This window comes from Trichosurus vulpecula, chromosome 5 (assembly GCF_011100635.1).
Source record: "Trichosurus vulpecula isolate mTriVul1 chromosome 5, mTriVul1.pri, whole genome shotgun sequence".
NCBI classification, from domain to species: domain Eukaryota; kingdom Metazoa; phylum Chordata; class Mammalia; order Diprotodontia; family Phalangeridae; genus Trichosurus; species Trichosurus vulpecula.
Window position 1 is genome coordinate 17,612,405 of NC_050577.1, and position 14,074 is coordinate 17,626,478.

A 14,074-nucleotide genomic window follows, 5' to 3' on the forward strand; every position below is an offset into this window, starting at 1 on the left:
GAGGTTGAGTGACTTGCCCAGGGTCCCACAGCTAGGACGTGCCTGAGGCCGCATTTGAACTCAGGTCCTCCTGATTCCGGGTCTAGGGCCCTATTGCATTGGTAACTAAGGCGGGACTTTTTTTTACTGTTTTAGAATGAGAAATTAATTAAATGTCTTTGATTGAGCCTGACTAGGTGCTAAGCCCCGGGCCCAAACCCCTACCTACTAGGTGCTAAGCCTATGTGGATGTGAAGCCCCCTGGGTCCTAAGAGGAGTTGCTAAGACCAGAGCCAATAGTAGGAGCCTAAGTTCTGGTCACTCTGATGATGTTTGATGACGGCTAAAGACTGTATGAAAAGAGAGGACAGAGCTATTTGCTGGGGCTCTGAGCCACGGGAGGAGTGGCGCGTGACTCTGGGCCCGCCCTTGTCATGAGCCTCCTGGCTCACCCAGACATTGATGGTTTCTTGGAAACTGTGAATCGTATTGGTGTGTTTATGATGTATGTTTGTAATTTGCTCTGAAGTTCAGGGGGCTGGCTTTTTCCCCTGAACTAAGTGAATGACACATGTATATGTTGGATTAAAGCAAGATTGTTAACCCCTTAACGTCACTTTCCTTAGTAAGGCAGATCAAAAGAACTTGTGCTGGCAGCGGAAATGTTATTGGGCTTGTGTTGGTCTTTCAGCCCCACGGCAGCTGCTAGCCGAGTTGTTGCAACACCTATGCAGCTCTCTAAGGTCCTCTGACCTCTGCCATTCCATGATCCTAAGTTTTTGAAGTAATAATAAAGAGATTCCTTTTCCAGAGGATAGGCCTTGAGAGTTTCCTCACCCTGCAGAAGTGCCTGGAATTATTTTTCTAGGGGTGGCGATGGGGCCCAGGTGGGCTAACCACTTGTAAACCACACTGTAGAAGGCATTCTTACACAGGCGGACTGTGATGGACACAACGTGCCAGTTGTGCAAGCATCTCACCCATGGCTTCATCCAAGTCACAGGTGAAAACACCCTACAGATGAGGAAACTGAGGCACAGAGACACCAAGTGCCCTCGTTGCCTGACTGGTCCCTGGCAGATTCAGGGTCAGTGTCTTTGTGCTGTGGGCAAGGGAGGCTGCCTTTTGTTTCTAGAACAATCCTGTATTTTCACTCTGAGGATGGGTCTCTCACCTGAGTGTAGAAATGGAGCCGGGGACGTATGCTATCAAAAACAATGAAAGGCACATTGAGTCCCAGCTCTCTGGCCGATGACCACCCCCTCCTTCGCCAGGAAGGCTCAGGCTATACAGTGTGCAGGCTCAGCCTGTTCAGAAGAGTTCACCCTTGTCCACTGGCCTGGCCTAAAGGCACCCTTTGTTCCTGGGAGTACACCGAGTTCTCTGAACACCTCCAATGGGCTTTGGTGTGCTATTAAACTTGCACCAGGAAGTGCCAGTGCGGTGAGCACTCTTCAGGTGCTGGTCCATTCTGGAAGAGGGGTTGGTCTTTGGAGGTAGAGAGAGTCCAAGACCAGTCCCTATCCCTGGATCACATAGGCCTGAACCTAGAGGAACAGAGACATGACCTTGTACACTGAGGGTGGAATCTCTTTTGCACCGGAAAGATTTCTGAATTTGGAGTAAAAGGACCAGGGTTTAAATCCTGAGTGACCTTGGCAAACAGTTGATCCACATGAATTATCAAGTACCAGGACCTGGGCTGAGGACTGGGAGTCCTAAGAAAGACAAAAAGCCCTGCCCTCAAGGGGCTTATGTTCTAATGGAGAAGAGAACAGTCATATCAAGAGACATCTAAGATATGTAATCTGTGAAGGAAGGCCAAGCCACTTAGGACTGGTTACCTCATGCAGAACAGGAAAGGGCTGAGGGAAGTCTATAGACCCTTTCTTATCATGCATAAAGTGAAATACATAGTGTGACAAAGGGAACCAGTTATAATGAAATCGCTATCAAAGTGCTCATGGATCCACATTAAGAGCTGCTGCCCTAGATGACCTCCCAGTGTCAGCAGGAAGATGGCAGTTTCTCTCCCCTGACCTGAATGATGAGCCTCAGGTCCTTCAAAAGAAGCCTCATTTCCCAAGGGTCTTCCCCTCTGAGGGCCTCAGGCTGGAAAGGAAGGGAAGTTGGGGGGAGGGGGGAGGAGTTAGCTGCCCCTGCGGTTACAGGAGCCAGGACTCGGGACTCCTGGGCCTTTCCTCCATTCAAGGCAGTTCCTTTGAACCAGTGGCCTTAAGAAATCCTCACTCTTCTGTATCTTTTTTCCCCAGAGCCAAGAGGGCGAGACGGACACAGCTTGGTCTCTGGAAGACATTTTCCATTTGATGGCACCTCCAATGGAAAATTCTCTGGAGGTAAGTGGGGAGGCGGGGGTTGACCCTTGGCTGTTGAGGCTGAAGGGCACAGGGAGGGAGACCAGGGGTCAGTCTTGTATCCTCCCTCCAGGGCAGCCTCACCAAGCTCCCAAAGGTAGTGCGCAGCGGTGTGGGGGGAGGAGGCACCCTCCCCAGCTCTGTCACTTAGGGTCTTTGAGACTCTGGGCAAGGAGGTCAGACTCAGTGGCCCCTTCCAGCTTCCATCACTATGACCCCATGGCCCAAGTTCAAATACTGGCCCTATGACTCGTGGGACTGTGAGCACATCGCCACCCCCAAGTGCCTCAGTTTCCTCATCTGTAACGAATGGGCCTGTGAGGTTGCTGCCAGCTCTAAATCCTATGAGTCCATTCATTCCTGGGAGCTGACATTTGTAGGATGATTTTTTACAAAGCGCTTAAGGTCGATTAGCTCCTGGCACCGCCCTGGCAAAGCAGGAACAAGGGTTAGGACGTTGTTTACAATTTAGAGATGGGGACGCTGAGGGTCAGAGGGATTGGTCACAGACCCAGCAGCAGGATCAGAAGTGGGGTCAGGACCCACCACTGGTTAATGAGCCCAGAGGGCCTGGCGGTGTTAGTGCTGTGGGGGGGGCGGTCAGAGTCAGGACAACTGAGGCCAGGAACAGGGCCAGTCACCAAACACTCTGTGAGAGAGAGGTGGAAGGATTTCCTCTCATTACTTAAGCTGCAGGGAAAGAGATGAATGAATAAAATCCCCCTGAGTTACCGCATAGAATCCGCGAGTCAGAAGGGATCCCAGAGCTCACCTGTTCCAGCCCCTGGCCCCAAAACAACAATATATGAAGTCCCTTCTATTGCACCCTGACAAGTGGTCACAGAACTTCTGCTTGAATACCTGCAGTGATGGGGAGCTCACCACCTCCCAGGGCAGTGTCATCCATTTCTATACCTCTCTGGTTGCAAAGTTCTGATTTAAATTGGTCCTAATTCCACTCCCTCCCCTGGTCCTTGTGGCAGATATCACTTCAGCCCTTTCCATATAATCATAATAGCTTAGATATAGGTGTCCCTTTAAGGTTTGCAAAGCACTTCACAAATATCTCATCCAATCTGCACAACGACCCTTTGAGGTGGGTGCTATTATCAGCCCATTTAGACTGAGAGGCTTCTTTCTTGTCCATGGGGAGCCAGCTGTTAACATCTCTGAGGCAGGACACTGTCCCTGGAGGAGACGCCGTGCTTCTCACACTCACACACTTGTTCATGTACACACTCGCATGCATGTTCCCTCACCCTCATACACATACACAATTCACTCCTTTACACACTCTTCCACACGCTTTCTCACACACACACCTCCGCACTCACACTCACTCACATACACACACTCATCCTCATGAACCTCACCACCAGCAGTCTGAGGAAACCAAAGGACCCCTCCTCAGAATAATGTTTTTAAGTGCATAAAATAAGATACATAGGATTATAAGCAGAAACTGAGAGGGTAAGTGACTCACCCACAGTCACACAGCTACACTTGGCAACAGCAAGCCCGCTGGGAACCCCAGCCTGCTCTGCTAAGCTGACATTCGGGTCAGTGTATGTTCTAATGTGGACAATTCCACGGCTGTGACAGACGGTATCGCCAGGGCTTGCCTGGCTCACGTGCCTCTCACAGGGCTGGATATTGACGGTGCAGTAAAGTCGGATACCACAGTGCACCTCCCAGGACTCACTTCTTCTTTTCTCCTCTACTTTCTTACTAAAAAAAAGACTTTTCTGTGAATCAAGGAGTTTGTGCTTAAAAGGGAGAGTAAGAGGAATTCTGCTGGAGTTCTTTGGGGGGGATGATGGGGGTAGCCTGTGCTTCAGGAAGGTCACTTTAATGAGCTGAGGGGAAGATGGCCTGGAGTCGGGGTGGGGGGGGGGGTCTTAAGGCAAGTAGCCCTTTCCCCCATCCCCAAAGCTATGGCAGTAAGCCCAGGGAGGTGATAAGGGTCTGGACCAGCTGAGGGCTGGGCTCTGAGTAGAGCAAGAGATGTCCCCAAGTGATGTCACAAAGGGAGAAACAAGACGTGATTGGATGCGTGGGGTGGGTGCAGGGGTGGAGCCGAAGGTTCCATCCCAGAGGCCTGAGAGGAAGGAAAAATGGGAGGGCTTTGAGGAAAGAGCCTAGCTTCCATTGGTTAGTTTGGGCTCCCCACATTGAGCTGTCCTAGCGATGGTAGTGAGACGCCAGACGGTGTTCAGGAGAGAGGTCAGGGCTGGATATTTAGGCTTGATCATTGGACCCCTGGGGCAACAGAAGTAGCAGAATCAGCATCCCATGTAAGGGCCTGGGTCCAAGCCCCGGCTTGGCTCTTCATCCCCAGTGTGGGGGCATCCCCTCCTCTGTTTGGGACTCAGTTTCCACATCCATTATGAAGGCACTGAATTCGTTGCTTGCTGAGGTCCTTTGAGTCTCCAGGTCCTCAGTCACCCATGTTCACATGGACTCATGAAACGCAGTCTTTGAAATGGGTGGTCATGTGATCAAGATACCTGCCAAGGCAGGTATGGGGCCCCTAACAAGGTTACAGGAGGAATGTTTAACCTATTTAAAGGAACTGAGTTTTGAGCAACAGCCCTTGAAGTGCAAACAGTTAATGGGCTAAGTCCAAGGAGTTCTGATCTGCCCCTAAAAAATGGGCTCAGACCGCAAGGGTGAGAAGTTTGAGTTTTATTTTTTAGGATATACTATTAGTTTTTATAACTCCGAGTTTATACCAATTCAGTTCAGAGGTGTGGTCAAGTGAGGCAGCATGTGTAGGATGTGTGTATGTGTGTTCATGTGTGTGCAAAAGGATTTTGAAAATCAAATAAGAAAGGCAGAGGAAAAATTGGGAAGAGAAATGAGAGTGATACAAGAAATTCATGAAAAATGAGTCAACTGCTTGCTAAAGGAGACTCCTCCCCAAAAAAAGTGCTGAAGAAAATAACACCTTAAAAACAGACTAGGTCAAATGGAAAGAGGTCCAAAAAGCCAGTGAGGAGAAGAATGCCTTAAAAGGCAGAATTGGCCAAATGGAAAAAGAGGGCCAAGGAGGTCACTGAAGAAAATAATTCCTTAAAAATTAGAATGGAGTAAATGGAAGCCAATGATGTTATGAGAAATCAAGAGATAAAGAAAACAAAACCAAAAGAATGAAAAAATAGAAGACAATGTGACATATCTAATTGAAAAAACAACTGACCTGGAAAATAGATACAGGGGAGATAATTTTAAAATTATTGGATTGCCTGAAGGCCGAGAGAGAGAGGGAGAGAGAGAGAGAGAGAGAAAAGAGAGAGGGGAGAGAGAGAGAGAGAAAGAGAGAGAGAGAGCATAGATATCATCTTTCAAGGAATCATCAAGGAAAACTGCCTTGATAGTCTAGGGTAAAACAGAAATTGAAAGAATCCACCAATCATCTCCTAAAAGAGATCCCTAAATGAAAACTCCCATGAATATTATAGGCAAATTCCAGAGTTCCCAGGTCAAGGAGAGACCATTGCAAGCAGCTAGAAAGAAACAATTTAAATATCATGGAGCCACAACAAAATTTAGCAGCTTCTGTATTAAAGGATCCAGAGGGCAGAGGAACTAGGATTACAACCAAGAATCACCTACCCAGCAAAACTGAGTATAATTCTTCAGGGGAAAAAAATGGATATTCAATGAAATGAAGGATTTTCAGGCATTCATGAAGAAAAGACCAGAACTGAATAGAAAATATGACTTTCAAATACAAGGCTCAAGAGCAGCCTAAAAAGATAAACAGGAAAGGAAAATCATAACTTAAGAAGGTCAAATTGTTTACATTCCTATATGGGAAGATGATACTTGTAACTCATAAAAACTTTCTCATTATTAGGGTAGTTAGAAAGAGTATATATATGGACAGAGGGCATGGGTGTGAGTTAAATATGAAGGAACAATATCTAAAAATTAAATTAAATTAAGGGGCGAGAAAGAAGAATGCACTGGAAAAGGAAAGGTAAAATGGGGTTAAATTATCTCACATAAAAGAGGCAAGAAAAAGCTTTTAGATTGGAGGGGAAGATGGGGAAGGGGAGTGAGTGAACCTTACTCTCATTAGAACTGGCTCAAAGAGGGAATAAACACAAATATTCAGTTGGGTATAGAAATCTATCTTACACTATAGGAAAATAGGAGGGAAAGGGGATGAGAGGTGGGGGGAGGAGGGAGGTGATAGAAGGGAGAGCAGATAGAAGGGAGGAGGTAGCCAGAAGCAAAACATTTTTGAGGAGGGACAGAGTGAAAGGAGAGAAAATAGAATAAATGGGGGGAGGGGGAATAGGATGGAGGGAAATATAGTTAGCAATCATAACTGAAACATATTTTTAAGCAAATTTCTCTGATAAAGACTTCATTTCTCAAATATATAAAGAACTGAGTCAAATTCATAAAAATAAGAGCTATTCCTCAATTGAGAAATGATTAAAAGATATGAATAGTTTTCAGATGAAGTAATCAAAGCTCTATATAGCCGTATGAAAAAATGCTCTAACTCACTATTGATTGGAGAAATGCAAATTAAAACAGTTCTGAGGTACTACCTCATACCTTTTAGATCGGCTAATAGGACAGAAAGGGAAGATGACAGATGTTGGAGGGGATGTGGGAAAAATGAGATATTAATGCACAGTTGGTGGAGTTGTGAACTGATTCAACCATTCTTCAGAGCAATTTGGAACTATGCCCAAAGGGCTATAAAGCCATGCATACCCTCTGACCCAGGTCTATATCCAAAAAGAGACAAAAAAAAAGACAAAAAGGAAAAGGACCTATATGTACAAAAATATCTATAGCAGCTCTTTTTGTGGTAGCAAAGAAATGGGAATTGAGGGGATGCCTATCAATTGGAGAATGGCTCAACAAATCGTGCTATGTGATTATGATAGAATACTGTTGTATGATAAGAAATGATGATCAGGATGCTCTCAGAAAAACCTGGAAAGACTTAGATGAGCAAAGCGAAGTGTACCGTGCACACAGTAACAGCAGTATCGTGAGACGATCAGCTGTGAACGACCTGGCTGTTCTCAGCCATCTGATGATCCAACACTACTCTGAAGGACTTAGGGTGAAAAATGCTCTCTCTCCCCAGAGAAAGACCTGATGACGTCTGAATGCAGAATGAAGCAGACTTTTTTAACTTTATTTTTCTTGAGGGTTTTTTGTCTGTTTTCTTTCACAACATGACTAACATGGAAGTGTTTTGCACGACTACACATGTATAAACTATCTCTAATTGCTTGCCTTCTTGATGGGGGGAAGGAGGAAGGGAGAGAATTTGGAACTCAAAGTTTTAAAAATGAATGTTAAAAATTGTTTTATATGTAATTGGGGAAAGATAAAGTACTAAATAATTTTTTAAAAAGAAATACAATCATCACAGTGGTTTGTGGTTTCTTTTTTTAAAGAAATTTATGGACCTCAGCTTAAGAAACCCTGGTGTAATGGAGATGTGTTCAAATCCCAGCCTTGATCGTGTGTGATCCTATGATGAAGTCACCTACCTCCCATGGGCCTTGGTTTCCTCATCTGTAAAAGGGAGATCCCTTCTGTACAGGGTTCCTATAAGGATCAAATGAGATCATGCATACAAAATGCTTGTCCAGTGTAACATGCCATATGAGTAGGACACCCTGGGCTGTGTTTCCTAAATAGGTTTTCATAACGTGGGAGTTAATTTTTAAAATCCAGTTCTGCCTTTGTGCCAGGGCCAAGCAAGGCCACCAGCCCCTGCTGGTGCTCACGTGAAGCTTACATTCTACGGGAAGGATACATACCCAGACAAAGATATCATGCAAGGTGGGGGGTGAAGAGGGCAGGGAAGGACCAACTAGGCAGTCTTTTGCCCTTTGGGTGGAGCCCTGTCGGGCAAACATAGGGGAGGACAAGAGTCCCACAAGGATGGGTGGGCATGCTTAGGCAGAACACAGCTCACCGCCAGGTGAGTAGTCAGTAATTAATAAAAGCTTGCCAATGAATTGATTGATGTGTTGACAATCTGTAGCCCTGGAGGGAATACTCAAATCTATTTGGTGAATGACTGAAAAAAGCATTTATTAAGCAATTACTGTGTGCTAAGCCCTGGGGATAAGAGGTTTTTTGAAAAGAGACAGCCTCTGGCCTTGAAGGGAGGGCATTCTTCTAGGGGAAGACCACAAACACCCTTCAGGGTGGGATGACCCAAGCAGGGAGGGTGGGGGGTCATGCCCCCAGATTCCTGTCCATTTGCAGAATGCCTCTGGCCATCCTTTACCGATAGAACCACCCTGGTGACATGTAGTTCCACCCCAAAGTCCAAACCCTTCCTCCAACAACCAAGGTGGGATGTCAAGAGATCTATGCTTTGTCGTCCCTTCCAGGGCATCTCTTCTCAACCCCTGCCGCTTCTCTGTAACAACAGCAGTGATGGTGTGGACACTCCCGGCCAGTACAGCATGAACTTCAGCCAGGCAATTAGTCACGATGTAAGCCTCCATGAGGCCATGTTGTTGTGCCCAGATGCATCCAGAAGAGACCCAAGAGCCAGACATCCACAGACCCAGGACACATTCTTACCGCTGAATTCCAGCAATGCTCTTCCTCTTCCAGGGACAGATTGGGCAGGACTTTTTCCATCTACTGAGAGTAGGATCAGGAACCTAACATCCCAAGACCTTCTCTTGGACCTTGATGAAAATATATTTGATGAGATAAATTTAATATCTTTTGCCATGGAGGAGGGCTTTGACCCGATAGAAGTTTCCCAGCTTTTTGAAGAACCAGATTCTGATTCTGGACTTTCCTTAGATTCCAGCCATAGCAGCACACCTGTGACCAATCCTAATTCATCTGCTTCCCTGTGTGATGATGAAGGTGCCGTGGGTTACAGCAGTGATGCTGAATCTTTCTCCCATCAGGGGCTAGAGGGAGCTGTTGGAGGTCACTGGCCAGAGACCAGTGAGCTGTGCCATACACCGGGTTCAGATCCTTCTGGAGAACCTACATTGGAAAGTATTCTTCACAACCACACTTACTACCTACTGCCGAGTCCACCATCATCTGAACCTCTCCTTCTGTGGCCCCAGAAGTCCCAGGCTGTAAAAAGGAGTGGCTACCTTAGTGATCAGGACAGCGCCCTGAGCCAGGACGAACACCATGCCAAAACCCTTTGCCTTCCCTTCTCGGTGGATGAAATTGTCAGCATGCCTGTTGACTCCTTCAACAGCGTGTTAGCCAAGAGCTTCCTGACGGATACACAGGTGTCCCTGCTCCGTGACATCCGAAGGAGAGGCAAAAATAAAGTTGCCGCCCAGAACTGCCGCAAACGTAAATTGGATGTGATTCTGAGCCTGGAGGAGGACGTGTGCAACCTGCGCGCCAAAAGGGAGAGCCTTAAACTAGAGAGGGCCCAGTATAGTAAGTCACTTCACCTGATCAAACAGAAGCTACACAACGTTTACCGGGATGTTTTCAGTAGGTTAAGGGATGACCAGGGCAGGCCTGTCAACCCCAATCTGTATGCTCTTCATTGTGGCCAGGATGGTAGTGTTTTGATTGTGCCCAAAGAACTGATGACTTCCAGTCTTAAAAAAGACGATCAAAAAGAAAAGGAGAGAAAATGAGGCGAAGATATCTATACAATGGACTTCTCTGGAGGGAAGGTTACACTGGAGAAGGACACGGGGAAAAGGGGGTCACATTAACAATTGAAATGGAATTGTGGACATGTTTGTTGAGTCTTGGTGACTTCTAACTTGGCACAGTCTAGCCCTTAGGTGGCTGCTGTTGTCCGGCAATGCTCATTCTTGAATGATCAAATTAACTTTTAACTGGCCCAAAAATCCAATCAAGGACCTCAAGTTTAGTTCATGAGTGGCTTTGCATCATCATACGGTAGGTAACCACACTACCACTACCTTCCCTCACAAAAAAAAAATGTCATGGACTAGAATTTCTGAGTCAAAGGCAGGGTGTGAAAGCATGGGACAACTGCCCAGGCATTCTGGGTAGTGGCCACATTTTACAATAAGATGGTCACTTTCAAGCAAAAACATCCTGTGTTAGAAAAAGATTCCATGTTTTCTTATGGAGTAACTTCTTGAAATTCCAAATGATCTTTTGTTCTTGTTCATTTCTGTCCGACTCTTTGACCCCATTCTGGATTTTCTTGGCGAAGATACTGGATTGGTTTGCCATTTCCTCCTACAGCTCATTTCACAGATAAGGAAACTGAAGCCAGCAGGGTTACACGATTTGTCCAGGGTCACCCAGCTAGTAGGTGTTCAAGGCCGGATTTAAACTTGGGTTTTTCTGACTCCAGGCCCAGCTGCCCCAAAGTGACTTCAGGTTTTTAGATTTTTTTTTCATTTAGTCTGTTAGCACTGGAGCCCAGATCACAGTCAGCTTTTGCAAAGCAACTTTTAGTTAAAATTTTTGTGAATACTTAACTTATGTATTTTTCTTGCTATGAAAATAAATTATGTATTTGTAGAAAAACTAGCTTTTTCCTTTTTTTCTGAAGATGTCCCAGTGGCTATTCAGACTTTTAATCTATATATCTATACTGAAATCTTAAGCAAACTGGCACTGCTGATTCATTTTGTTCCATTTATTTACTAACACTTCTTTTAGGCCTGCTCTGGAAACAGCTATAATTTTCAGATCTCTTATCAACCAATGGCTTTTTTTTTCCTGAACAGCCGACCTGATTTCTTTGCTGCTCTGAAAGGAAAACTATCCTGTCAGTACTCAAGCAGTCTTTAGTGTTGGGTTTTATTTGGAAACTCCTTTTTAAACACTGAATTTTCAATTTAAACCCAGGACTTTTCAAAACCAAAAGAATTTGCTTATGTGATTGCATTAGGATTAAATGGATGGATCAATAGAACTAGATTGCCCATCTTTAAACAATAGAGAATTCTTATTTCCAAAGTTTTGCTATATAGAGGCCACCTTCAAAATTTTTTACCACGTGCCTGTTTCTTTGAACTGTTTTGTTTTGAATTAAGTAGTCTCTTCTGTAAGGTACAGAGAGTTTAGAAGTATGCTGTTTCCGAAAGATGTTGAAAGTATGGCTGTTAAAAATTAAGTATAATTAGGTCTGCTTTAGACACTTTGAAGGAGAGAGATGATCAGAAGGGCCATCATGATGAAAGGGGAGGCGGCTAGTGTGATGGTGATTGTTGTGAAACCCTGCCCCAAAATGAGTCGTTTGGGACTGCTTCCATTGCACCCAAGGAAAAGGCCAAGGTGCCAAGATGAACTGTACTTCTCTTAATCGAATAAACGTGTAGTGGTTTGTATCTTTTGTCCTTCCCATTGATACTGATGAAATTGTCAGACCCTAGACTGTCCAGCATGGCCCTGGCCTTACAGCCCACCCTGGCCTTGCTGTGGAAGGGAGCAAGGCCTACAGAATCCTGCTTCACAATCTCTGCCATGCTTCCCCTAATTCAATAGGACTCCATGTGCTGGGTTTAAAGTAAAGGGGCTCCCCGCCCCCATCCCATTTTGTTTTGTGCACATCTGTCCTTGATACAGGGATCCTATCAAGAAATGTTCTGTTAAACCAGCCTTTCTTCCTTCAGAAGCGGTCTCTCCCCCTTCACAAACAAGAGTTTTGGCCGGCTTTCCTCCCCTTCTCCTTTGAAAAAGGAATCATCAGGTTCCAAGCGTTTGTTGTCTAGGTCTTTGATCAGATTTAGAATACCGCAAATGCAGGCTTAGACACAAAACTGTGACAAAATAGTAAAGGACTACAGGAAAATTTTGACAAGTCCAGCGAACATGAACTAGACAAGGATTCATGCAACGTGCAGGCCGTTCAACACATCTGAACGAACTGTGCTAGCCTGGGAGTGCTCAATGATCGGCTCTAGCTCCCTTGGGCCTCACGGTCCTACTCAGTCTGATCAGCAGACCGACGGCGTTGTTCACAGACCAGCATCTCGGCATTTCAAGAAGGGCTCATGCAACAGGTCCTTCATGAAGACCAAGTCTGGTGAGGGGAATGATCCCTCCTGAGGCTGGGCTCCAGTTCCACTTGGGAATTTCCCCTATGGCACAGAAATGCAACTGCATTCATTCTACTTTACTCCTCAACAAATCTAAGCCTTCTCCCTCCTGGCAGCCCTTGCGGATCTTTAACCCTGCTACCCCTGGTTGCTAGGGAGCCCCAAAGCTTTCAGTAACCTCAAGCGATTTTGAACCCATCTTTTTGCCTCATTGTCCCTGGGCATCATCCTACAAGGAGTCTTCCTCCCATTGAAGTTTTATCTCAGTGGTACCTTTTGCTGACCACCTTCTTATTACTGGAAAAAAAGCAGTTCTCCAAATATGTCCCGGACACTTAAATAGACCAAGTCCTTGCCGGTTGAGCTAAGGGCCTTGACTGTCGGTTCAGTCACGTTGGACGCTCCATGGCCAAGCTTCTGGAGTGGTTTGCCATTTCCTTCTCCAGCTGCTTGTACAGACAAGGACAATGACTCACCCAGGGTCACACAGGTAGCATATTTAAGGCTACATGAGCATACCTCCACACCCTACACTCTATCCAGCGTCACCTAGCTATGCCTCACTGCCTTGGCACGGGGACAAGAGCACTGACGTGAAAGAATTCAAGCAAATCCGGGCAGTTCTTGGCTGTTTCTCCCCAATCCATCTGAATGGTTTGACCGTTTCAAATGGTTTGCTTTAGTCCCTTAAGAATTCAGGCACATGGTAGTAAAGGCTAACTGGGTACATTTCCCCCAGAAATTGACCAAACGTAAGCCAGGCTGCCTCGTGGCCAGGTTCAGCATGAAACATCACTTCCTACGCTCAACCTTTAGGAGTCCTCTCAAACACTGCATTTATGGGAAGGAACTAAGGACCATCCCTCTTTTCCAAGTTCCTAAGCTATTTATCACCTTGTTCGAGGTCTCTTCTTGGAACATGGGTCCATATTCATCACCTTTCATCTTCGGAGCATTTCAAATGCCAATGGAATGAACTTGAGAAAACTTACTTCCCAGGAGGTAAATTCTGGCAGGCATTGCTCCCCCATTAATTTACTTTGACCCTTATGTTCCTGACATACCCACAAAATTAAAGAGCACCTCCCCCCCCACACCACCCCGGCAGCCCAGCGGACTGTTACATTGTGGAGACTCATGCATACAGCAGGAAGCTGTGTCCCAGCTCTGCAAAAAGCGACTTAGAACTCAAGTTTCTTCAGGAAGTAGTGTTAACTACGGAGGAATGAGGGACTAAGTTCCACCTGTGGAGAAATCAATTGGTTCTAAGTCTGATGGTAATGCTACAGTAATGGTCATTACCTTGTCCAACATCCTGGCCCACCCCTAAGGCAGCTGAACCAAGTCCGTGTGAATCGCACTACCAAGTGCTGTTTTCTCTGGTCTGTAACAGCCAAGACTGGCTTTAGAAATATTTGGCAATATTTTAACCAGTAGAAAACCCCAGGATGCTCCTTTGCCACCTTAGTAAGAAGCTTCCATTTAACAAAATCCAAGACACAAAAAGCATGCGTAAAAAAAGCAAATTTTGCTTTTGCGCTATCATGAATTGTAAACAAAACTCATGCCACTTGAGCATGTTTTTAAAGTGTTTCTCTTCCAGGGTTAATATTAAGTTCATTTGCTTTATTTGGGTAAGAATAACTTTTTAGTCAAACATTCCATCACATGCATCAACAAAACTGTAAAGAGAGAAATCATCTT

At 45.5% G+C, this 14,074-nt stretch overlaps 1 protein-coding gene across 1 annotated transcript in view; it reads left to right on the forward strand.

Annotated features, from left to right (window-relative positions):
• The window catches only part of NFE2L3 (nuclear factor, erythroid 2 like 3), a 35,639-nt gene extending 23,980 nt beyond the window's left edge, over positions 1–11,659 (forward strand). The window contains exons 2-3 of the mRNA XM_036761659.1: positions 2,253–2,336; positions 8,738–11,659. Coding sequence (XP_036617554.1) covers positions 2,253–2,336; positions 8,738–9,979 — 1,326 coding nt within the window. The 3' untranslated portion in view covers positions 9,980–11,659. The remainder of the gene's footprint in view (positions 1–2,252; positions 2,337–8,737) is intronic.
• Positions 11,660–14,074: the final 2,415 nt, after the last annotated feature.